Below are 26,208 nucleotides of genomic sequence, written 5' to 3' on the forward strand. Positions count from 1 at the left end.
GAATATGGTTTACCTAAAATATAATGCCATAAACGGGGTGTGGCATGAGCTGCCCAGAAGTCATGTGGTACTGATTCATATCCCCTGGATTGTGCTCATCCTTTACCTGTTGTTTCTTGGCGGGCTGTCTCTAAGCCAGCAGAGGCCCTGTGAGTAGGGCTGCTCGATTATGGCAAAAATGATAATCACGATTATTTTCACTGAAATTGAGATCACGATTATTTGACGATATTTATTTAACCCTTTAAGACCTACTATAGAACCAAGTCCACCAGAAGCTTATATTATTTTTTTACATGCTGTAGTGCCATTTGTGGGAGCATTTCAAGTTGCTATACAACTGTTATAGCCCATATTTTACTAATATGTATGCATTAAGTCCATAGTAACTACATTAATTGCAAAAAAGTGCAATAAACTACAAAAAAAATTGAAAATCGCTTTTGTTTTGTTTACATATATTTCTACTTGGAGAAATTTAAGAGGTTTATCCCTCAAAACTTTAAATACAAAAAAGTTGCAAAAAATAGTTTACAACAACAGGAAATTTATTTTGAGTGTCTTCATAGTTTTATTTTGGAGATACAGCAATTTTTATATACTGCAGGAAAAACAAAAAACAATCCTATGATGCAAATTTGCAAAGAAAACAGCATGTGCATCATTTCACTGTGCGAAGTGTTACGAACAGCTGATAGGAACGGCGAAGCGTGTTTCTGGAATATTATGTTTTTGTTCCTGCAAGCGCTTTTTATGCAATTTTTGCAAAGCTATATGTGGAACGAAACCGTGACCGAGGACAAGCTGATGGCATAAGATGTAAGTACAACTCCTCCGGTTTCATATGCAAAACAAATTATTGCGCTAGCTTACACGGTTCAGATTCTACAGGGATTTAAAAATAGTTACGCAAAACGGAGCGTGCAGCTCTGACCGGCTTTAAAGGGTTAACAATGACTTTAAAAAAATAATATAAAATAGTGTGCAACACCACTGAAGGTTTTTTTTTAAACTCTCTTTTCAACCAACGGCAGTCACTCTCCTCTCCAAATAACTTCTGCTTAGCTTTCCGAGCTTCCCTCGGGTCCTCTTAATCAGCGGTCCCCAACCTTTTTTGCGCCACGGACCGGTTTATGCCCGACAATATTTTCACGGACCGGCCTTTAAGGTGTCGCGGATAAATGAGGGAGGGGCTAATAATCGGCTCAGTCATTTTTAATGATCGTTGAAAGCCCAGATCGTAATCGTGATTAAAATTCGATTAATTGAGCAGCCCTACCTGTGAGTATATGTTGTGTTTTCTATCTGTGGAAAGCACTAAGCCATCTTAAAGCTGCCATCCAATGAGATATGACAAGATAAGACCCTAAAGCACAGGGTCTCTGGTCTGTCACACAACGGGCTGGCATATGTACTCGTAAAAGGACAAAGACATGATTTGGTTTGAAGTGGCGAGTTAAGTAACCAGTGTCAGGAATGCTCTTACCGTCTTTGACAGGAAACCCTAAAATCCTGTTGACTTTGAGTTCAAGGGAATTTTGTAGCATTATTAATCTCTGTCACTAAAGGTTAAAGGACTGATTTGTAGTTCTTGAGACCAAAAAATGCTACAAACTCGGACTCCACGTAATCTTTTTTAAGATCTGTTTTATTTTTTATTTTTTTGCATATGTCTCAGGCTATAGAGACCACAGGAGCAGGGAACTCATTGGTCCACATGCTAATCTGCGGTGATGGTTTATGTAACTCCTAGTATCACATGATCACACGTCACCACCGGCTCAGTAACTGGCTGTATTCAGTAAATCACTCACTAGTCAGCCATTCAAACACAAATGAGTGACCGAGGAAAAAAAAATAAGGAGCTCATGTACAGTCATAACCTGGCACGCTGCCTTTTATTCACTGTCCAGCTGCAGCTGCGTCTTTTGCTGTGATCTAGCACGCTGAATTTAATAAGGCACGAGTGGTGTGGGTTTTTTTTTTTTTTTTGGTGTTTGTATTTTAAAAAAACAAAACAAAAACCCACACTAAACAAAGAAGGTCAGGGACACACTGCTGCTGCGCTTACTCTGGAGTGTATATGCTGCTGCTAACGGACGGCTCCATGAGAGTGCGGGGGATACGAGTGCAAGGCCATGACGAGATGGCAATGAAGCTTTTGTTCTGGGAGCTGGAGCAGCATCTCAAAAGGTAAAATGAAAACAGGGAACCCCCACCGCCATCACCACCTCACCCCCTTCCCTAAAGGGGTCTGTATACGGTAGCTGTGAATAGACCAGTCACTACAGTAGCTGCACACAAAAGGCTGCATGGCTATATTGTCCTTTGGTTCAGTCATGCAGGGCTTCAGGGGTGCATTAGCACTGCATGTTCTTTTAATTCACGTGTAGCAGATAAACTGTAGGGAGTGTTTGATGTATAGTAAATGTGCAGATGGCGAGTAGACGATACACTGTGTAGTCCATGTGTGCTGCTTACTCATATCTTCTGGTGGGGTGAGTAATTAAAACCTACAGCATGCTGCTTTTTTTTTTTTCTTTCTTTCTTTTTTTTTTTTTTTGGCCAAATTCTGCTGTTTTATTTTATTTTTTTTAAATTGGCCTCTTGTTACAAAATGGGGCCATCTCCTCCATCATCTCATATGAAGTCCTATTTTTGCAGCAGATGCAGCCCACAGTGTCATTTCTGTACTTCCTGTTGAGGTGTTCTTGATAATATGCACAGAAAATGCGTTAAAATCATTGTTGTTGGTGTTGTATAAAGCACATTATACTTATAATGGTATCCGCTACATGTACATAGTTTTTATTGAAATAAGTGCTTAGTAATTGTGGTCAGATAAAAGCAGAACATCATCCAGGAGCTGGGTTATTTCTCTCAAAGTTTCTTCAGTAGGTCACTGGGCTGGTGTGTTGTTTTACAGCAAACTAGCGAGGCCATTCATTGGTTGGCTGGCCTGCGTATGACACTGCCAGTTATTGCATGCATAGTTTAAACACTACAGTGTTCTGTAATACATCAGCGAACAGAATAAAGAAGAATTACTGTGACTTTCATAGCAGCATTTTAATGGGTTCACTGCATCTGTGGCACATGGTGGTGGCAGAAATAAACTGAAATGTTTTTAATGACTGTGATGGACTGGTGAGCCATCCTGTCCTGGCTATACTGGGACAGCTGAGATAGGCTCCAGCCTTGGATGGATGGATGCTTTTAATTGCTGCCTTTCTTAATAGAAACAAAGAACACACTCATGCAGACCTCAGCAATGAAAACATCCCTTAAATAGAGTTGGAAAATGGGTACTAATGTCTAATTGAATTTGTGAGGTGCTTCAACCCTGGATTCGTTTTTTTTCTTGGGGGGGGGGGGTTGTGGTTTTTTTTTTTTTTTTTTTTTTTTTTTTGTTCCCCCCCCCCCCCCCCCCCCCCCCCCCAAAAGGTGCAGTGTGGAGTATATAGTTCATTGGAGGGTGTTTGTAGTCGTAAATATGCCGCAGCCTGGTGAGGAGTTACTTGGGGCTTTTACAGAGGGACTAAAGCTTCAGCTGTAAAGGAAAAAAAGGATGATTGCTTTGTTTTTATGTCTGAAAGCCGCAATTGTAATAAAATAAAATTTGATTTGTTGTTTCTATGTTACTTGATATTAGAGATGGCACGATACCACTTTTTTATGTCCGATACCGATACCGATATCATAAATTTGGATATCTGCCGATACCGATATGAATCCGATATAGTGTGTTTTAATCAATAAAACTGTTTTTTTTTTTAAAATATCTTGCTGCATTTTGTATAAGTTCATACTCAAGTTTAAAACAACAACTACACTAAAGCTATTCTGTTATACCTATATGCAAAAAAAAAATATTTATAGTTCAGCAATACTGATCAATCTAATAAACTTAAACCTACACCATCCTCCCTATTCTGGTATTTTAAAGAGTACTTAGCGTAAATATTAAGCAACCTAACTAATAGGGTTCCAACTCCCAGCAACAACAAAAATAAATAAATAAAAAATAGGGAACCACCCCTCACGCTCCACCTCATGATGCTTAATCAACGTAATCAACCTTAATTTGATGCAGTGTGAAAAAAAAATGCACAGAAATCAATTATTTTTCAAGAAATATTAAATAGATTCAACATCTTTCTTCAACAAAATTGCAGACTGTACAGATGGTACCTTCCCAAAGGAAAAAGTACTATAGCTTACTAGGGTATATATATTAGACTTAATAGTCACTATATACAGTAATTGACTTCTATTCATTTTACATCAAATTAAAACTTTGGGTGTAAGATTCGGATAATTATTTATTAAAAGCTCGACATTTTAAATGAGAATAAGAAAGAAAAGTATGTCTTTGTGCCCCCTTTTCCCTGTTAATGCCCTATCGGCCCCCCTGGCTAAACTTTGCTAGATCCACCCCTGCACAGTTACCAGCCGTCAGCTACGTAGAAAAAGATCCTCGAGTAGAAAGTAATAATAAATAAATTCTAACAACAGCTGATCAAGCTTAAACGTGCTGCTGTTGTTTAGCCGCTGGTTTCCTCTTTCTGGTGCAAAGTGGGCCAAAAACAAACCAGAGAGATGGACTCGCGACAGAAAAGCCGATCAGCTGATCATTAAGCAGTTTCATGATTGAAGTAGCAGCAAGAAGAGGCAGTCGCTCCATATATCGCTTGTTAAGCTTAACGCAGGAATGCTTTACAAACATTCAGAGATGGACTTACACACTTGCTTTACTTCTCTCGGGGATAACTTTGTCGGAGATGAAATGCCGGGTTGCTAGCGAAGCTCCAAATGCTATCCAGACCACCAACACGTCCCGCATGCCACAGCCGCTCTATCACGTGATGCCTACTGCTCCGACGTGCTAACGTTCTGAGGTGAGTTACGGCGTGTTGCAAGTTTTGTGAGGTGCTTTCGTGATATTTAATGGATCGGATTACATTTTTTATTTTTCTCCGATATCCGATCCAGTAATTTAGGTCAGTATCGGACCGATACCGATACGTAATATCGGATCGGTCCATCTCTGCTTGATACCAGTCAAAAGGTGGGAAAATGTGAACTGCATCTTTGTGCTGGCCAGCAGGGGGCGACTTTTGTGGTTTCTGAACGACTTAAGTTGTGCAGAGTAGGCCTGGGTATCACAAACAAAAATACTGCATGATCTTCACTGGCAACTATTGGAGTATTCTTTGAATTCTGGAGACAATCGATACAAATGTAGTAGTTTGTGGGCAAAAGCTGGTGCTAGCTGGTTAGGATGCCAACTTGCAGTTTTACTAAATTAACTTGGAACACTCACATTTGCAAAACAGTACATGTGTGTCTAATTTGGCCCACAGTCGAGCTCAAGCACCAGGATATTTAGACAAAAATGACTGCACCTCAATGAATATACAACCCAATTACAAAAAAAGATGACTGAATAAAATAGGTCTTTATGAGATTTCGGTAGAACACAGAAAACTATCAAATGTTTAACCTAAGACATTTTATTAGTTGGTTACAAATATTCACTCTGTTTAACTTTGATGGCAGCAACACATTTCAGGAGTTGCCCTGCCTGCATTCCAACTTTTTAACCAATGGAAAAATCATGACGCTAATAAGACACAAAGATGAACTGGGACTGCTGAAAAACGAGAATCCTCTATCAGACAAGAATGGGACAACTTCCTCTGTCCCAGCCTCCGGACTTAACTACGTTTCTGTCAGAAACTCTGGATTTATTTGATAATTTGAGTTAAAACTTTATAACCAGTTTAAAATTTTGTCCTAAAAGGTAAAAAGAAAAGCCCCTCTGTCTTCACTGATGAGGGCTTTAGTTCAGGATTTTATTAGTTTCCCCACACGTGATTTAAACCTAAGTTACTAAGTTTCAGTAGTGTTTTTGTGCAAGTTGCACCTTGAAAAGCTTGTTCCTAGCTTTTCCTGGAAGTGCATCAAGTTTTTCAGCGTAAACACGTATAGCTCCTACCAAGCCTCAATGTAACTCCATATACGTAGGTCTAATTTGGACCTTATGCGTGGGTGTTACTCCTCAGCAGCCGCTCTTGTACTGGCTATTTGGGGTGTGGATAATTGGCTAAACCCTCTTCCAGTCAATTGACCGGAAGAGATAAGCACTGCTCAGAGCTTCTTATTGAGGTACTTGGCTTTTCGGTAAGTGTTTGACTGAGGACAAGGGTGTGCGAGGCGGGCAAGAGTACAAAAAACAGTTTGTTCATAGTGTTGGTGCTTACTGATGCCCAAATTAGCTTAAGCCACCATTTGTAAAGGTGACTTCTGGTATCCAGCTGGTGCTTTGTTTTTGAATACTTCACCTGAAAACACTAAGATTAGACCCCTCCCATTCTTCAGCCTGCTGTGGTACTTCATACATCAAAATGTAAAAATGCCCAAAATTTCATCATTCCAGTTTTGCAGTTCTGAGATTTTACTGCTTTTTTTGTTTGTAGATTTGGTTTCATTTTTACTCCTGGCTCAGTAAAACATGTAACTTAAATATGATGCTACCAAAGTAATCGGTAACAAAAATAATTAGCTATAGTGTGCAAGTAGATGTAGAGAATTGTCATTATTTTTATCCAGTCTTTCTTAAAAAAAATAAATAAATAAAATAAAAAGACAATAGTTGTGCATCATATGGCCCCTTGAGGGTTAAGCTCCACAATCAGTTGTACTCAGTGCCTCAGTTTTCCCGATGGAAAATTATTCTTGGGCGTAATACTGCAGGACAAAGGCACAAGATCACTGACACTTGTGACTATTTGTAAGAAGATTAGATTAGATTAGATAGAACTTTATTAATCCCTCGGGTGGGTTCCTCTGGGAAATTCGATTTCCAAAAAAGCACAGCACCGACAGAAGTTACAGAGTTACACACACACACACACACACATATATATATATATATATATATATATATATATATATATATATATATATATATATATATATATATATATATATATATATATATATATATATATATATATATATATATATATATATAAAAAAAAAATATACGAAGGGGATAAATAGAATAAATAGGAATAAAAATACAAGTGAATTGCACATTTCAAGTATTGAGGTCTATTGCACCGTTGACTATTTACAAAAGTATTGCACAAAAGGTATTGCACAGTGAGGTGAAGAGGCACTACAGCTTAGTTGTTCCCCCCTCCTTTGTCCTCCTGTTTCCCCTCCCTCTCCCCTCCAGGGAGGAGTTAAACAGTCTGATGGCGTGTGGGACAAAGGAGTTTTTAAGTCTGTTAGTTCTTGTCTTTGGGAGAAGCAACCTGTCACTGAACAGACTCTTCTGGTTGTTTATGGCCGTGTGCAGAGGATGTCTGGCATTGTCCATAATGTCCATCAGAATAAGAATACATAGAAATATAAAAAGCAGTTTTATTAAACATAAGGTACACACATACACATAAAAGAAACCAATAAAACTTGAAACGACAGAAGTTCAAAGAAGTTGTAAAGTGTTAACATTAAAATCCAAGTGAATGTTTTACACGTTGCTCTGTTCAGTCTTTAGCTCTTGATTCAGGGTTTTAATTGTAATAATACAGGCATTTATTTTTTTGGGGCCCTGAGTTGAATTCATGGGGATGTTGAGTCCTCTTTGTTTTATACCAGCTTGCTTGCCACAGATTTGTCTTCATAGCTGTCCTGTGCTTGCTGGCAAGTCCGTTTCTCAGCTGTCTGGTTATAATTCGCATTCTGACCTCCTGATGAAACATTAACTCGTTCTGACCACAGAAACTGGACCTTAAGTTTCTTCACACTAGTTTTGTGGCTTGATTGCTGTATGATGTGGACATGGGTGTGATCAGAGGCGTGAATGTCAAGAGTTTGTATAAGAGATTTTAAGGACTTTGCGTGTGTTTGGGGAATGTGTGAGAGTGACCTTTTCACCGGGTGTAGGGAGGTATATGGGAGAGGGTGGTGCGCTGTGGGTGTCTGATGTGGAAATGTTTGGAAATGTAGGAGTTGTTTTGAGTCTGTTGAACAAAGACTCCCATCTGTAATGTGTGTGAAAAAACTTTTGGGTGTGTAGATTTCAGTCAAATTAGCTGCAGTGACCCACCATGACTGCCTTGAAGACAGACATTTGATAACAGTGTAGAATTAGGTAAGATAAGAGGTCTTTATGTTTACAAATAGTAGCAAAATTTCCACATTATAGCAACCAAAACAGTAAACACAACCAACAACAAAACAAAATTAGTGGAAGTGAAATTAATCATAATGAAAAAAGCTCAGTTGAATAGGATGAAATAAAATAACGTAAGATTACGAATATGTCTCTGAAGTAAAACCTCAAAAAATATGTAGACATGGATCATCTTGCAGTAAGGAGGAGCATCTGCTTTATTTACTTTTGTTTCTGTTTTAACTTTTTTTTTTTAACCCAACACAGCCATTGCACATCAGATGTACTTGTATGTATCCCAAAAGTCTGTAATTTAATGTGCTACTGCAGTCAAAACATGAAAAACAACCAATCTGAAAAAGTATAGGTGTACAACTTTATGAAATGGCACTAAAGAACTCCTCACTTTGTTCTATTTCACTAAATTGAAATTACAATAATCCAATAAAGAACTTAATATTTCAAATTCCAACAAATAAATCCAGATATTATGATATGAGGGACTGAGTATTTACACAAACTAAATCAGAATGATATGCATACATGTATACCAGTATAATAAAAGCAAATGAAATGCATCATCCATATGCGCTCAAAACCACAAAACTAATCATGTAAACCACATTTGTCTGACCAGTATTTGCCAGACAAATGTTGATTTCTCTATACATAGTTTCACTGTTTCAGAGAGCAACAGTTTATGGCAGATGAAAAATTGAATATGTTGTCTAATAAGGCTGTTATAGGTGAACATGATCTTTTTCAGAGGGTTCAGAGTTTGTAATGGTTGTTTTACAACAGAGGTATCTGCTCCCCTCACACTGGAAATCCCACTCACTGTGTTCAAAAGGAAAGCCCAGGTCTTTCTGTCATTTTGTTTGTAATATACATAATGGTATATTCTGCGAGAGTCAACACTGTTTTATGCAGAGGACAAACTGCCTCAGTTATGTATCTTTTAAAATCTATTCAATAAGGAGAGACTTGTGGGGTGATGGATTTTTCTGAAATGTGCTTATACAGTGTTTGGCCTGCAAATATTTGAGAAAGAAAATGGTCTGGAAGTGGAGGACCTTTTATTTCTATGTATACCATCTCTGTTCCCATTTGGTAAGACAGTCTTTTTAATGCCAGAGTCCTTTGATAATAATCCTCAAAGTGCAATACATCACAAGGCCGCAAGGGGGCAACATATGTACACGAAATAACACTAAGTGCCCACCTGAAGTATTTTAAATACGTTCATTTCTGTGTAACCTAAAATAAAAGCTAAGCTGTTCTTTTGATTATGTTCTGTTAGTGCAGATTACATGGACCAAGTTGACTTTCATCTGAAGTTTCAGTGTTCAGTTTTATTTGTAGCATCAATTCGCAACAGCACACTGTGACCCTACAGAATTGGAGATACCCCCAGCAACAGTAGGGAGGAAGATCTTCCTTTTTACAGAAAGAAACCTCGAGCACAACCAGATTCATGGAGGAGCAGACTTCAGCTGTTCTGTGTGGGGTTGGCATGTTCTCCAAAGATATGAATGTTATAGATTATTTAGAGGATCTAAGTTACCCACAGGCACCACAACACATGTGAAAATTAATTTAAGTAATAAACTAAATGTTACCGTTAAGTTTGACCCCCTTGGATGAAAGTCTTTCTTACTGTGGAGACTACAGCAGCAGCAGCTGATACATTCCCTGTCCGTCAACCTTGTGCGTCTTATCTGTCCCTGAGCCATTTCTCCGTATTATAAGCTCTTTCTCATAATGGACACTGGCCCTCATGGGTGCCAATGAAATAATGCCTTAGTTTGGACGAGAGCGTGGCTAGGACCAGTAGTGCAAAGCAACTTAGTACATTTACATGGAGCACAGTTGTGATCATTTATAAGTATTTAAGTTATGCTCATTCCCTTTCTGCTCCACCATATTAAGTTTTGTAGTTTGCACTCCATATTGTTACAATCTTCAGTTACTTGTTATTTAGGAAGATTTTTTACAAACGTTATTTTGGCGTTTTAATTTTTGGTCCATGCAAAAAGTTGCATTGCTCCTAAAGGATAGAGCCTTTATTATTCTCTGGTGCAGAAAGCTGTTCTACTACTTTGAAGCCCACTGTTTGGGGCGCGTGCAATAGTAATGTGGAGGTCACAAATGACTGGCAGGTGTGCAGATGTCAGCATAGATCTTCGTGCTCACCATTTTGAGGAAAAATGTGCATTCACTGAGTGGTTGGCAAGCGGTTGCTTGTTGTTTTTAGGTTAAATTGGTCAGGTTGTGCCAAAACAAAAAATCTCCAAGCTGCTGCGATTGCCGGTCATTTGCAAGGAAGATTTCCTGCAAATGCTCGCCAAATACATGTACAACGTTTACCTTCATGTCAATGTTGAGCCTCACCACTGTAAGAATGTTTGAAGAGGCATTCAGGGAATTCAAATTCTTTTCCCTCTAGCGACGGGTAGATGCCAGGGGATTGCCAGCTAGTGTCTAGGCCTGTGAGTACAGATAAAGATATGGCCATCCAACAATGATTTAAAATGATTAAATTCAATAATATATGATTATGGGGGGGAGCTGTTTTTCGGATATTCCCCCTTTGTGCTGCTGGACTATGATTTTATGCCGAAACCAGTCGGCAGAGCTGCAGGTGTGGGCGTTCCCTGCATATATTACGCAAACAGACTCAGCCTCCACCAATCGGAGGTCTGTCTCTTTCTGCGCGTGTGTGGATAAATCATCCAGCCTCGTCCTTAGCTGCAGATCTGTGTGTACGCGCGTCGCTGTGATGAACTGACCTTGGCTTACATCCGTACCGCTGCAGTCAGTGCGCGAGCTTTACCGGAGAGAGGACCAATAACAACAAAAGGAAAGGGGGAAAACACACAGGGAAAGAAGCGCGTGGATGTGCCACGCAGATCCTGTAAATCATGAACAGCATGAATGCTCCGTGCTACACCATGGCTATGGATCTAGGCGTGTGCCAGCTGAGGAATTTTTCCATATCGTTCCTGTCGTCGCTGTTGAGCGCGGAGAGCTCGCACGTCCAGCTCGATAATAGGTGAATGCTCCGTCAGCTGCTTCACCTGCAGCGCTGTGCCTTTTCCTCATGACTGTGTAGCATCCAGCTTAGATGACTGTAAATGCTCACTGTGAGGGGAAAAAAGAGCATAAAAAATTCCTGCTTTTATAGAAAATTCCAGATGTTTCTAGTAGCGACCTACATTTCTATAGAGGGAGCTCCTCAGGCTCTGCGGTTCGCTTTCCTCTATTCTCTGCATTTCTCTCCATCCATCTTATTTGCTGCTTTTCTTTCCCCTCCCCCCATTGCAGCACAGTTTGGCTTAAAATGGATTTATTTCTCTTTTCTCTTGCAGTTCATCCGGAGCCAGCGTTGTGGCCATAGACAACAAGATAGAGCAAGCGATGGTGAGTTTTTCCTTTAATTTGTTGTCTTCGAATTGCTATAAGATGTCTTAATAGGGTATTCCTTAAAAGTATTTTACTTTAAATCACCTATATCTGGAACTTCGTCATCCCAGTGTACTTAAGTGTTTATTTGAATTTCTGGCAAACAAAACGTTAACGAATTGTGAAATAAAACCGCTAATACGTGGAGAATAGTGCAATAGTGTGAGACTTCAGAACTGACGAGTGACCGAACGTAAAGGTGAAAGTAGTTTAGCTAACTCAAAACGAACCGCTGGTTCCAAGTTGAAAGAACATCCCGATTATTACAAATATAAAATAAATATAAAATTATAAGCACAACAGCCGATCAAAAAATAATCAAAGTTTTAAAAAGATCTAGCCCTTTATTTCCAGAAAAATCTAAAGTCTCTGTCTCTGCTGTCAGCTCTTGTTGCTAGGCAAACTGGAAGGCTGGCAGCCTGGGTATAAATATCTCGGGCTCTGATTGGCTAGCACTTAAACGTGGGCCGGCTTGCTGACGTAGCACCTTGGGAATATTCCCTCTCACGCTTCTCCTTTCATCATCATCTATTATATTATCCCAGATTAGATTACATAGAGACTCGCTTCTAAAGATCTCTTTCCACTTACTCCTTCATGAACTGTTAGTTTAATGTTTTAGGTAACTATCATTTTGTTGTTGTTTTGTTGTTATAGTAGTTTATTTTTATTTTTCTCTCTCGAAACATTCGTTTTTTCATAAAATAGTTCAGTATAATGAAGGCTGGCAGTGCTTTTCCATGAAAAGATAACACACAGCTTCAATTTAGGGATACTTTCAGCTTGAATGAAAGTTCCTGACTTTTTCCAAATAAAATAGGTCAGCTTTAAATGTTTGTTTTCCCAGATCATTAAAACTATGATCAACAGTATTTTCAGTGTACAGTCCCATGATGCACAAATAGTCACACCTTAAGGCCATCAGCATCTGGTCCAGGTGAAGACATAAGACAGGTAGCTTTTTCTTTTGCTGGTGTTTGCAATTGAAAATTAGCTGGATCCTTAAAGACTAGTTAGATTTTAATAAATGTCCCTTAATGTTAAGAACAGTTGATTTATGGAAATCAGAAAGCAACTGAAGAGGATAATAAATTAAGTCTGATCCAGAATGTTACTTTCTAATTAGTCACAACAACATTGATAAAATTAAAAGGAAATTTTAAATAAATAATTCAACTCAAAAGTGTTAGTAGTTTTGTATAAGGCAATAGCTGTGTCACATTTCCTTCCGTAAATTCGTCTCCCTGAGGAGATCAAGCCTTAGGAGTAACCTCAAAGCGCTTTGTATTGTAAGGTAGAGACCTTCCAGTGATATAGAGAAAACATCAACAATCAGACGACCCCCACTCCCACCCCACCCCCGTGAGCAAGCACTTGCTGACAGTAGGAAGGAAAAATTCCATATTAATTAATTTAAAGTTAGCATAATGTGTCGTCAACAACTTGATTCAATGTCATTTCACTCCTGACTTCAATGTGTGCAAAGCAGCAAAAGAAGGTACTCAGTGTGTAACGGGACTGAATAACATTATCCTGTGAGTCTTGTCCAGTCTCTTCTTACAGTGAGGATTACAGCTTATTTAGTAAACATTGGCATTGTAATAGCGCTGTGTTTCAAATTGGTGCATATCTATTAAATGTAAAAATGTGCAATTTCCATTTGGTTTAACAGATGCTACCTGTTATTTTATCCTTCTCCTTATCAACCTCATCCTTAAATTTAAATTCACATCAAACGGTTACAATTATGATTTTTGCCTAAAGGCACAACCTAATTTACCTGATGTTTGTGGATTCCTGTCGTAAACCTCTACCTCCTGTCTTTTTCAGGACCTGGTGAAGAGTCACCTCATGTACGCCGTGCGTGAGGAGGTGGAGGTGCTGAAGGAGCAGATCAAGGAGCTGATCGAGCGTAACTCCCAGCTAGAGCAGGAGAACACGCTGTTGAAGACGCTGGCGAGCCCCGAACAGATGGCCCAGTTCCAGGCCCAGGTTCAGACCGGCTCGCCACCTACCCCTCAAATGGCCGCCACGCCGGGACCCGCAAGCGCCACCACCCTCTCCCAGTCTGCAACACACAGCTCTGGCCCCTCGGCGTAGCCTGGCCCAGGTGGAGAACTTGACTTGTTTGTTTGTTTGTGTTGTTTGAGCTCTGGCACAGCTGCCGAGCCAAACTTTGCCTTCAACCGCAGGAGGCTACGCCGTTAAGATGAGAATTTGCACATTTTATCTCAGAAGGATGCAGACAGAGGGACGAGCGGGGGCTGCGCTCGGAGGCGCGGGGGGAGGGCGACAATCTTGAGATGCTGTACATGAAGTTGTTTTGAACATTTGCCAAAAAAGTCCCCCTCTTTTCATCAACTAGAATGTCTTACAGAGGAACAGCTCATCAGTGGAAACAATGCTTAGATTTAAATAGAAGAAAGAAAAAAAAATCACTGTGCCTGAGTGATGTCGACTACACCAGTGGGTGGAGCAGCAGGATTGATAGTTTCCTGTTTTGCAGAATGATGTAAATAAAAGAAGTTTCCAGGTTGACGGACTCAAGAGGAAGACACCTTCTCCAAATGAAGAATGTGAGCAATCATCACAGACTCCCCCCATCTGGAATGGGGGAGTTTGGGGTGGGAGGGGAGGTTCTTTACAGCAGCATTGATGATGATGGTATGATCTTTTAGCTGTGGGTTGATGGGATGAACAAACCGTGGTTTCTTATGGAGATGATGATATTCTATTTTCAGTATTTCAACCTCCTCGTTTTTGCCCTCGAAGCTCCTCATTGCAGTTTTCTCAGCCCTGCAGTGGCATGTAATTTAAACCTTATCAGACAGGGTTGAGACTTCTTTTGGGCTAAGCTGCATTTTTTCCCCTTTTTGTTTTCCTAAAAGATTCGAGAGGGCAGAGGATGATGTATATTTCTGTATAGTGTAAGTATCATGTAAAATAGAGAGGAGGTGGTGGTGAAGATAAACAACAGATGCTATCTAGGTCACACAGATTGATGCAGATGAGTCTTGCCCAGCCTGTGTCATCTATTTTTAATGCTGTATTTTCAGGACTGTGGATGGACGAGGAGTTTAGGATATTTAACTGACAACAAGCAGCCCGACTGTGTTGTCCATAACCCTTACTGCAACATTAACTCTTGACTGTAAAACCATTTCCACTTGGTTCTCTTTTTCTTTCTGGAGTATTGCACTCTTTATTTTATTTTATTTTATTTTTTTTGACAGTGAAATACTTTTGGATGAACAATATCTTAAAGTTCAATTTAAAAAAAAAAAAAAAAAAAAAAAAAAATACAAACTCTAGAGATGTTCTTTTTCATTCTGTGTATCAGTTGTATGCTCATGTTCTGTGCATGTTTCCGCAATGACCGGATGAGATATTGTAACATACATACCACAATTGCACTTGACAGCTGCACTTCACAACTTTCAATAAACATGGTTAAGGAAGAAATGACTCCTTTTTTTCTCCTCCCCTCCCCAGTTTTCCTGTCCAATTACTGCGCTCATGAATGAAAAGAGTGACCACATTTGGACAAGAGTGGAGCATTAACTAAAATAAAACGCATGATTTTGTGAACTTGAAATAAACTAACTAGAGGAAATCGCTTTAATTTTGGGATTAATTTGGTAAAATGTTTCTGTGATGAGACTGAAAGACAAGAGGTTGACACTCTGGATGTCTACTTGGTTAACTTAAAACTTGCCTCTGACGTATCCCCTCCATATAGTAACCATGAAAAAGACAAAGCAACTGAAATTGCATTAAATTAAAAAGAAAAAGTCAAATGAAAGAGGTTAGGTTGGTATCCCTGTTTGCAGCTACAGCTGAAAAAACCTGGGAACTAGTCTAATGTTAAACTCTGACAACCACTGGACAATTAGTGCAACTCAACTCTTTGCAGTAAGGGAGTTGACTCAACTGGTTGGCAGCTGTGTGTGTGTGTATGTGTGTATATGTATGTATGTATGTATATATATATATATATATATATATATATATATATATATATATATATATATATATATATATATATATTTTTTTTTTTTTTTTTTCTTTTTAAAGAAGGTTGGAGCGTGACCACTGCATCAATATTAGTTTAACATCTGAAATTCTGACTGGACTCAAGGAGTTTATATAAATTTCTGTGTATGTATATGGAGACAGAAGTGATTTTCACTTCACATTTAATCACAGCTATTATCACAGATTGCTCATAACTGTCCACTTGTCCCTGTTCAATCGCAAGCTGATGGCAGACAGAGCCCATCTTTACACAACAAAGTCGTTTTGAAACAAGTAGTTGTACACCAGGTGCCCGTCTCCAACTGTTACAAAATGAATGAGACCGCTGCACATTGTGACTGTAGCATTAGTTAGAGAGGCCATTACAATCTCTAAGATCTCCAATATCCAGGTGGATGACTTATAAAATAAACTCACCTTCCTCAGTTGCTGTGGAGGGAAAACTATCCAAAGAGGCCAGACCTCCCATGGCTTGCTTTCTTTATATGAAACTGCCTCCTACGAGCAATTACATATAACCACAATGGGCTCTGCATGTATTTAAGAGTCAGGGAATTTTACAGACTCCATTAAAGTGACGCTAAAAAAACCCAAACCTAAACAAATGCATTTAAGCTCCAGAAAATAAAAACAAAAATAAATATATAATTTGGATAACTTGCAGATGTAATTAAATTCAGTGTTTACATATCAAATAATGTTATCTTAGCAGACAGCAATTAAGTCATATTACAAACACAGTTTGTTTGTAATATGACTTTAAAAAGTCATATTACAAACTGTGTTACTGCTCTGTAACACGTAACAGTTAAACAAGGTGATATTCACACTGGTTTAATGCACTGGGATCTCATTTGTTCCCTTTAGGTGGCTGAACTGAACCTTAAATATAGAAAGCAGTGTTTTTGTTTGTCATTCTCAAACTTCTAAATCACCCCCTGATCCCTCTCATTACTGAAAATACCCACCATCTCTGTTTAGAGGGAAACCATATTTAAACTGGAAATGCAAGATTATGTACACAAAGTTCTGATAGCTACTTTACAAATGAGCTGTATGCGTACCCCGGGTGACATTTAAAGCATTTAGCTGCATCCTGCTGCCACCTACAACATGAAACCTCTGACGGGTGGAGTGAGTATCGTGCTCTGGTAAAACAGAGTCTACGACAGCAGAATTAAACGTGGACGTTTTCTAAATGCTCAACATTTATTTGAAAAAACATTCTTCATAGACTGACAGTGAATTATACAAGTATGGCACATTGTTAGCAGGAATCACTGGTCGCACAGTCACACACCTCTCTCTCTCTCTCTCTCTCTCTCTCTCTCTCTCACACACACACACACACACACACACACACACACACACACAAAATGAATCACGATCTCCAGCCGGCGTGGTCTCAGACTGTCCATAGAAAAGCTGTCAGTACCACAGACTGCAATACTGTAAACGCTGATCAGGGGCAGGGTGGTGTCTTTAGGGTCAGCTTCAGGGGGACGCTTCTCTCCCTCTCTCTCCAAGGAGTGGCATTCATCTCTGGACCTCTGGAGGGTGCACAGGTGAGGCGCTATGAGGGCATGAGGAGGGTTTGGGGGGTAGAGGGCAGGGGTCCAGAGTCTTCTCCTTCATCACATCCCCATACGGATGCTCTGGATGATCTGAAATATGGCTGAGAGCACACAGGGAGACACGACGTCAAAGCCTTGACAGGAAGGAAAACAGCGTGGTAAACAGCCATGACATCATTTCTCATCTGGATTCTCTATCCCGTTCCTGGGTCCAATTTCCCGCTCCAATCAGCAGCTTTTTTTTTTTTTTTTTTTTTTAAAAGTCCTGTCAACTCTGTGATACTTTTTAAAACTGCAGCAGATGTGTGTCCCTGTAATGTGGCGTCAGTTTGTGGGTCGCTCACTGAAACACACTGAAAATCTCATTGTCCATCCATCCATATTCATGGATGGCCAGCCACCCTTCGGAGGAAGCTCATTTCTGCCGCTTGTATCCGCAATCTCGTTCTTTCGGTCACTACCCACAGCTCGTGGCCATAGGTGAGGGTAGGGACGTAGATCGACCGGTAAATTGAGAGCTTCGCTTTTACACTCAGCTCCCTCTTCACCACGACGGACCAGTGCAGCGTCTGCATTACTGCAGCTGCAGCCCCAATCCGTCTGTCGATCTCCGGCTCCCTTCTCCCATCACTCGCGAACAAGACCCCGAGATACTTGAACTCCTCCACTTGGGGCAGGAACTCATACCCGACCCGGAGTGGGCACTCCACCCTTTTCCGGCTGAGAATCATAGCCTCAGATTTGGAGGTGCTGATCCTCATTCCCGCTGCTTCACACTCGGCTGCGAACCGTTCCAGTGCGACCTGGAGGCCCTCACCCGATGAAGCCAACAGAACCACATCATCCGCAAAAATCAGAGATGAGATTCTGAGGCCACCAAAGCGAAAGCCCTCCGCCACTTGGCTGCGCCTAGAAATCCTGTCCATAAAAATTATGAACAGAACCGGAGACAAAGGGCAGCCCTGGCGGAGCCCATCACCCACCGGGAACGAGGCCGACTTATTGCCGGCAATGCGAACCAAGCTCTTGCAACGGTTGTATAGGGATCGAATGGCCCGTAGCAATGGGCCAGACACCCCATACTCCTGCAACACCTCCCACAGGACACCCCGAGGGACACGGTCGAATGCCTTCTCCAAGTCCACAAAACACATGTAGACTGGTTGGGCAAACTCCCATGCACCCTCAAGTATCCTGGAGAGGATAAAGAGCTGGTCCAGTGTTCCGCGACCAGGATGAAAACCGCATTGTTCCTCCTGTATCCGAGGTTTGACTAGCGGACGAACTCTCCTTTCCAGCACCCTGGCATAGACTTTCCCAGGGAGGCTGAGGAGTGTGATCCCCCTGTAGTTGGAACACACCCTCCGGTCCCCCTTCTTAAAGATGGGGACCACCACCCCGGTCTGCCAGTCCACAGGTACTGCCCCTGATCTCCACGCAACATTGCAGAGGCGTGTCAACCAGGACAGCCCTACAACGTCCAGAGACTTCAGGAACTCGGGGCGGACCTCATCAACACCAGGGGCTCTGCCACCAAGGAGTTGTTTAACTGCCTCAGTGACCTCGCCCCCGGAAATTGGCGGGTCATTCCCCTCATCCTCAGACTCTGCTTCCTCCTCGGAAGACGTGTCAGTGGGATTAAGGAGGTCATCGAAGTATTCCTTCTACCGCCTGACAATTTTCTCAGTCGACGTCAGCAGCGCTCCGCCAGCACTATACACAGTGCAGGTAGAGCACCGCTTTCCCCTCCTGAGACGCCTGACGGTTTGCCAGAATCTCTTCGAGGCAGTCCGAAAGTCTTTTTCCATGGCCTCTCCGAACTCCTCCCACACCCGAGTTTTTGCTTCAGCCACTGCCCGAGCCGCATTCCGCTTGGCCTGTCGATACCTGTCGGCTGCCTCCGGAGTCCCACAGGCTAACCAAGCCCGATAGGACTCCTTCAGCCTGGTGGCTCCCTTCACCTCTGGTGTCCACCATTTGGTTCGGGGATTACCACCACGGCAGGCACCAACCACCTTGCGGCCGCAGCTCAATGCAGCAGCTTCGGCAATGGAGACGCTGAACATGGTCCATTCGGACTCAATGTCCCCAGTCTCCCTCGGAATGCTGTTGAAGCTCTGCCGGAGGTGTGCGTTGAAGATCTCGCGGACTGGGGCCTCTGCTAGACGTTCCCAGCACACCCTCACTACGCGTTTAGGTGCACCAGGTCTGTCCAGCGTCCTCACCCGCCACCTGATCGAACTCACCACCAGGTGGTGATCAGTTGACAGCTCAGCCCCTCTCTTTACCCGAGTGTCCAGATCATATGGTCGCAGGTCTGGTGATACGATTACAAAATCGATCATCGACCTACGGCCTAGAGCGTCCTGGTGGGAAAAAAAAAAACATTCTTGGCAAAAGCGAAAAGCGAAAAGCAAAAGCGAAAGAATTTGCCAAGAATGAAGAAATGTATTTCTATGATCTTACTCCACGGCCACGTTCATACATGTGAAAGTCTCCATCTCATCGTTTTGAATTGAATTCTAATGAGCATTTAAAAGACATTTTTAAGTTCGTGACTTTTCCAAAATTTTTCATCGTTACTGTAACGACAGAAGTATTTAGGGCTTAATCATACTCAAGTGGTAGCACAAATGCTTTACCATCAAAATATACACAAAGTACTTAAAATACACAGTTATTAGATTTACATTTTAACCCCTGATCCCATCCATGCTGTCCTCTAAGCAATTTGTAAGACTTCTGGTCAAGCTGTCATGCGGCACAGCTACATGACGCAAGCTCCAATGACGTGACGTGAAGGTCATGCAAATCGATAGGCCGTTTCAGCTTTGGAGAAAAATTTACTACACCCTGGGTTTGAAAAAAATGTCTGGGATTCTCCCGTAGACCGAATTATCTTCTGATGCCACCGTCATCTGAAATGGAGGAGGAGCTTAATACGGGTCAACCTCTCTTTTACTAAAAACAGACAAGTAACACGATGTGAGACTTCACACTTCACAGCACTCTAGTCTTAAAGCATCAATAGACACGCTACACTCCCCTGTGAACACAGCCCTGCTCCAATGAGGCTGATTAAATGTGAGTGCTTAATAAATCTACTGGATTGGGGATGTGGAGCTCCAGTGGTCAACTGCATAATTAATTAACATTTGATTTGAGTGAGCCTTTAAACATGAAATAAGCCTTATCTGTGTATATAAAACACTTAATTTAACACAGTTACTGAAGGTCCAGTCATCTGAGTGAGATAATCAAAGCATTAAAGAGCTGCTGGGTATTGAACACAGACTGATACATCACATCAGTCTGACTTTAGGTCCTAAAATCCAGCATCACTGACCAGTTGAAACCACTTTCTTCTGTAGATATTTTTTAAAAAAAGAAAACGTCCGTACCTGATCCACACACAACAAACACAAAGAGGGCGAGCAGCCAGGGACCCACAGGATACTTCTCTTCTTGTGGCCGCTGTGGAGGAGAAACACACATCATGTACGTCAGCAAAAATGTGCTGCCGAGCAAACACAGAGGCTTCCCTGCTCCTTGTCCAACTTCAACAACTGTTTTTGCAGGGATAAACCTCAGAGTCTAATTATACACTGAAAGGTGCAGGGTCAGCACTTCTCTCTCCCTCTTTACACGGTGGCTCATCAGTCAAAGGTTTAGAGAGCAGCCGTGATGAGCTCAAATTCAAATTCAAATTTTATTTGTCACGTACACAGTCATACACAGTACGATATGTAGTGAAATGCTTGGACAACTACTCGTGACCTAAAGAAAACAAAAAAAGGAAAGGCTATGAATAAGATAGGAAATAAATATGCAAAATTAAAAAGGGTAAATTTAACTAGGAAGGAATAAAATATAAATTAAGGTTAAAAATGAAATAACTGTACAACACAAATTAGAATGAAGGGTAAATTTAACTGGGAAGAATAAGATAAAATATATAAATTAAAGTTGAAAATAAAATAACTGTACAACAAAATACACAATACACAATATAGAACTATATAAGAATGTATGAAGAAATCTAAATATAAATAAATATATACACAATAACAGCAGCTGTACAAGTATTAACTGGAAATGAAGAATATAGTGACCAGTGTTGTGCAAAAACAAAGTCCAGAAAGTCCAGTGTGTGTGTAAGAACCATATGTGTGGGTCAGTACTGTGTGGTGGTGTGATTGAGAGACCGTATCGCCTGCGGGAAGAAGCTCCTCCTCAGTCTCTCCGTGTTGGTCTTCAGGGAGCGGAATCGCTTTCCTGACCTCAACAGAGAGAACAGTCTGTTGTTGGGATGGCTGAGGTCCTTCACGATCTTCCTGGCCTTGGTCCGGCACCGCCTGCTGTAGATTGAGTGCAGGTCAGGGAGCTCGGAGCGGATGGTGCGCTCAGCTGACCGCACAACCCTCTGTAGAGCTCGTCTGTCCTGCATGGTGCTGTTCCCGAACCAGGTTAAGATGTTTCCCGCCAGGATGCTCTCTATGGTGCACGAGTAAAAGTTCCTGAGCACCTTGGAGGGCAGTTGGAAGTCTCTCAAGCGTCTGAGGTGGTAGAGACGCTGTCGGGCCTTTTTCACCACGGTGTTGATGTGACAGGACCATGACAGGTCCTGCGTGATGTGAACTCCGAGGTATTTGAAGCTGTCCACTCTCTCCACTGGGCACTCGTTGATGACGGGGGTCTGGTAGTTCCTCTCCTGCTTAGTGCTGAAGTCCACTATCAGCTCCTTTGTCTTACTGACGTTTAGAAGGAGGTTGTTCCTCTGGCACCAGTTCTCCAGATTCCTAATCTCCTTCAGGTAGGCCGTCTCGTTGTTATCAGAGATCAGGCCCACCACGACGGTGTCGTCAGCAAACTTGATGATGGTGGTGGAGCTGGTAGTGGCCACACAGTCATATGTGTACAAAGAGTACAGCAGGGGGCTCAGAACACACCCCTGGGGGGGCTCCAGTGCTGAGAGTGGTGGAGGCTGAGACATGTCCACATCTGGTTGGATGTGTTAAACCTGGACCACATGCAGCTTGATTTGATCTCAAGTGGGCTCAACCTGAAAAAGTTTTGCCAGTAACTTAAAGAAGGGAGAGAATTTGTATGTTTACATCTAAAAATATTTCACTTTAACTTTAAAAAAAAAAAAAACAAAGAAAAATATTATTCCTTTCCAAATTATTCTCTTATTTAATGAGACATTCACTCTATTATTAATATAGTATTAATATAGTATTAATTAATATAATAACATGTACATATCTTATCAGACACCAGCAACCAGCTCAAGGATTTAGCAGCAGAAACCCTGATAATCACAACCAAAGCATTCAGAGGAGCATCTATGAACCCATGACACATTGAGCCTTGAAGCAGATGGGCTACAGCAGCAGAAGACCACACTGGGTGAAACTCCTGTCAGCTAAGAACAAGAATCATTGGAAGATTAGAGAAACGTGGCCTGGTCTATGAAACTCAATTTCTGCTGCAATATATAGATGGTAGGATCCAAATTTGGTGTAAATAATATGGCAGTATGATTCCATCCTGACTTTCATCAACAGTTCTTGCAACACCTTCCTAATAAATTGGCCAGTGTGTCTGGCGTCACAGTGGGAAAAGACAAAACCTGCTCGTCTTTAGCTCATCTTGGTCTAGAAATGCTTCCACTCCCTGTGTAATACCATGGGGATCACCAGAGAAGGATTATCACAGAGCTTTATTGGAAAACTAGAGCAAATGAGCAAATTTGACATTCTGCATTACATGTCTGCTGTTGGGATGTCAAACGTGTGAGGAGGAGGAGGATATGTGAAGAAAACTAATGTTGACATCACTGAATAGAGTTACCGAGACTAACAGAAATGAAAAGAGAAAACTTGTGGAGAAGACAACCCTCCATGATCCCTTTACTGACCTTGAGAACAGATACTAAAGTTAATAAATGTTTAAATCCACAGTAGTGGAAAAGAGTGCAGATAAAAATGAAAATGTGAAGGACGTATTAAAGATATTTTAAAATGTTCCACAGTCATTAAAAGTAATTAATAGTAACTAATAAGACTCATAAGCGCCATCTAACATCTATTTTCACTTTTTTAATTCAGTGTTTTTTTTGGTTTTGCTTTGTGATATCAGCTTGCCATTCAACTGCACTGACCTCAGTGAAAGGTGGGAGCAGGTGAGACAAACATGTTGAGTAGCAGGGATGTCAAAAGGGCAAAGACTCCTGTTCAGCTCACCTATTTTGGCATTAACTGTATTTTCTTAGATTTTACAGCTTTTGCTACATTCATACTACACCACATTCATTGATTCAAAAACAATTAAATGAGAGAAAAGCTCCAGTTGGTTCTTTTTTGTCTTTTTTGGGGGGAACTTCACAAAAATCTTCTGGGCAACGAGCCACCACAAACTTTTCTGCAATTTTTTTTGCAAATGTCTTTCTTAAAATTTTAGCCCAAATGGTTGTGATGCTGTAGTAAGTGAAAGAAACCAATGTTTTCTAGCATGTAGAAATTGCACGGTTTTTTCAATTCAACTCAACTTTATTTACATAGCGCCAAATCACAAAAACAGTTGCCTCAAGGCACTTCATATTGTAAGATAACCATTCTACAATAGTGGACTTGGCGACAGTGGGGAGGAAAACCTCCCTTTTAACAGGAAGAACCCTCCAGCAGGATCAGGCTCAGTGAGGGGCTGGTTGGGGGTTAGGGGAGGCAGGAAAAATGTAGAGTGCTGTACAGTGGTCCTTCGTTTATCGCGGGAGTTACGTTATAACAAATAACCCGTGATAGGTGAAATTCATGAAGTAAGGAAAGTTTTAAAGTCTGTCTCCTGAATCCAAACTGGGAGCTGGTTACATAGGGGTGTCAACACAAGGCCCAGGAGCCAAAACTGGCCTGGCGAAGACGCCAAACAATGTGAAGGAGGTCCTAAATAAAGTTAAAAGTCCAAAATGTAAGTTTTACAAGTCTTATTTTTGTTTTTTTAAACAATTGGTCCACAGTAAAACAAACAACAACAAAAATTTCCAAAAAATTACCAAATAAATCTGATAAATAAATCGTACGTTCTTTTATTTACCAAAAAGCCTTTTATCATTTGTTTTGTTTCATTAGGGGGTGGCTGTAGCTCAGGTGGCAGAGCAGGTCAGCCACTAATCAGAAGGTCGGTGGTTCGATCCCAGGCTGCCTCCTGGCTGCATGCCAAATATCCTTGGGCAAGATACTAACCCCATGTTTGGTGGTGGTCAGAGGGCCCGGTGGCGCCAGTGTCCGGCAGCCTCGCCTCTGTCAGTGCGCCCCAGGGCAGCTGTGGCTACAATGTAGCTTGCCATCGCCAGTGTGTGAATGTGTGAATGACTGAATGTAGTGTGAAGCGCTTTGGGGTCCTTAGGGACTAGAAAAGCGCTATACAAATGCAGGCCATTTACCATTACTTTTAATCATTTTTGTATTTTTAAAAAAATATATTTATTTCTAACAAGTCTTTTCTGTTACTTTATGATAGCTCAGTAATTAATGTGTAGTTAAACTTCTTCACCATGACAGAAAGTTTCACCGGTCACTTAGGATCAAAGTGGACTGTATGTGGCCCACAATGTAGAGTAAAATAAAGTGATGGGTTTATTGGGGTTTATTTTCCTTTTCCTTGATGACAACCAATTATTTGTTTTTAAATCAATGCATTTCAGACGTGCTCTCACGTTTACCGCTGATTTTATGTCAGAATTAACGGATTTCGGCAATTTTCCTGCCCTAACTGCAGCCTCTTCACCCGGACAGCAACATGCAGTGTGCGGCGGTCACGAGCGGAGTGAATCCAGTCTGAATAAATTACACCCCGATCCGCTCCGTGTGAAATAAAACACACCGCACATATCACGCTGAAGCTCCCAAGTCGCTCAGCACCCTGACACCTTTAACTGACAGCTGGCACCATCAGCACTACCATCACCGCTGCGCTCACGCCGGGCTGAACGTCACCTCTCTGGGCTAACGTGTCAGGTTGGCGTCGCTCTGCGTGTCCGTTAGCGGCTCACCAGCGTCTTGGCTACGTTTCCTCTTTGAGTGATGTTCTTGCTGTGCTTCTCGTTGGCCATGCGGATCCTCTGTTTGGCCACCATCTTCACCGGGATACGCCAGTCTGTTTTTAGCCTGTTGTTTTCTGATGCTGCAGGTTGACGACAGCAGCAGCAGCGGCGCCTGCGTCAAGTCACCAAAAGTCCGCGAAGAAGAAACCGGAACCGAAGTGCGATAGCGTTCAAAATACGAGCACGAAGCTATTATAACAAGTTTTTATGCTCTATTCTATGGTATTCGAAGTTCAGAAATCCAACACGTGACTATCTATATATGCTTACTGTACGTTTAAATCGTTGTAAGACTTAAGTTATAAGAAATTATACAAAATGTTTACCGAGACTCTTACTTTGAAGGGCCCCACAGGATGTTGCGTGTTGTACGTTGTTGAGCTTGAAAACAGCATCCCCATGCACCTGGCGCGTTCAGGGGCGCGCTCCAGCTATCGATGACTGAATAATAGACTATGATTGAAAATAAATGAAATAGAAAACGAGTCGTCACTGTACGACTCATTTTCTGTACACGTATTTTGTAATAAATATTATGAGATGATTAAAAATACTCTAATTTCTATCCATCCATCCTCTTTTGCTCATCAAGTTTGTGGGTTTACATGTCTGTCATCTACCTAAATATAACGATGCGTGTTTTGAGACAGCCTAAAAGTTACCTTGTTGTTTGCCTTAAAAAAGAAGATTGAAATGTTTTTTTGGTCCAGTGGTTACCAGTCAGAAAGCCAGTGGTTTGATCCCTAGCTCCTTCAGTGTGCATACCAAAGTATCCTTGGCCAAGTTACCTCACCCTTAGTTGTCCTCAGTGCATCCATTTCACTTTGTGGGATTCTTGTTTTGACATTTCA

The 26,208-nt window shown here is 41.3% G+C and overlaps 2 protein-coding genes across 2 annotated transcripts in view; one reads left to right on the plus strand and one right to left on the minus strand.

Annotated features, from left to right (window-relative positions):
* LOC146651346 (TSC22 domain family protein 1-like) overlaps positions 1-14,953 on the plus strand; it is a 41,768-nt gene extending 26,815 nt beyond the window's left edge. The window contains exons 2-3 of the mRNA XM_085383889.1: positions 11,554-11,605; positions 13,478-14,953. Coding sequence (XP_085240015.1) covers positions 11,554-11,605; positions 13,478-13,747 — 322 coding nt within the window. The 3' untranslated portion in view covers positions 13,748-14,953. The remainder of the gene's footprint in view (positions 1-11,553; positions 11,606-13,477) is intronic.
* A 1,937-nt stretch (positions 14,954-16,890) lies between these two features.
* On the minus strand, positions 16,891-25,462 carry serp2 (stress-associated endoplasmic reticulum protein family member 2). Its single transcript, XM_085384858.1, has 3 exons — positions 25,307-25,462; positions 20,658-20,730; positions 16,891-17,357 (listed from the first exon to the last, which is right to left on the minus strand). Exons 1-3 carry the CDS (start codon positions 25,388-25,390, stop codon positions 17,317-17,319), a joined length of 198 nt encoding a protein of 65 aa, XP_085240984.1. The 5' UTR covers positions 25,391-25,462; the 3' UTR covers positions 16,891-17,316.
* Positions 25,463-26,208: the final 746 nt, after the last annotated feature.

Source organism: Rhamphochromis longiceps, linkage group LG16 (assembly GCF_057381845.1).
Source record: "Rhamphochromis longiceps isolate RC_006_pf linkage group LG16, R_longiceps_female_GT1.1, whole genome shotgun sequence".
In the NCBI taxonomy this organism is placed as follows: domain Eukaryota; kingdom Metazoa; phylum Chordata; class Actinopteri; order Cichliformes; family Cichlidae; genus Rhamphochromis; species Rhamphochromis longiceps.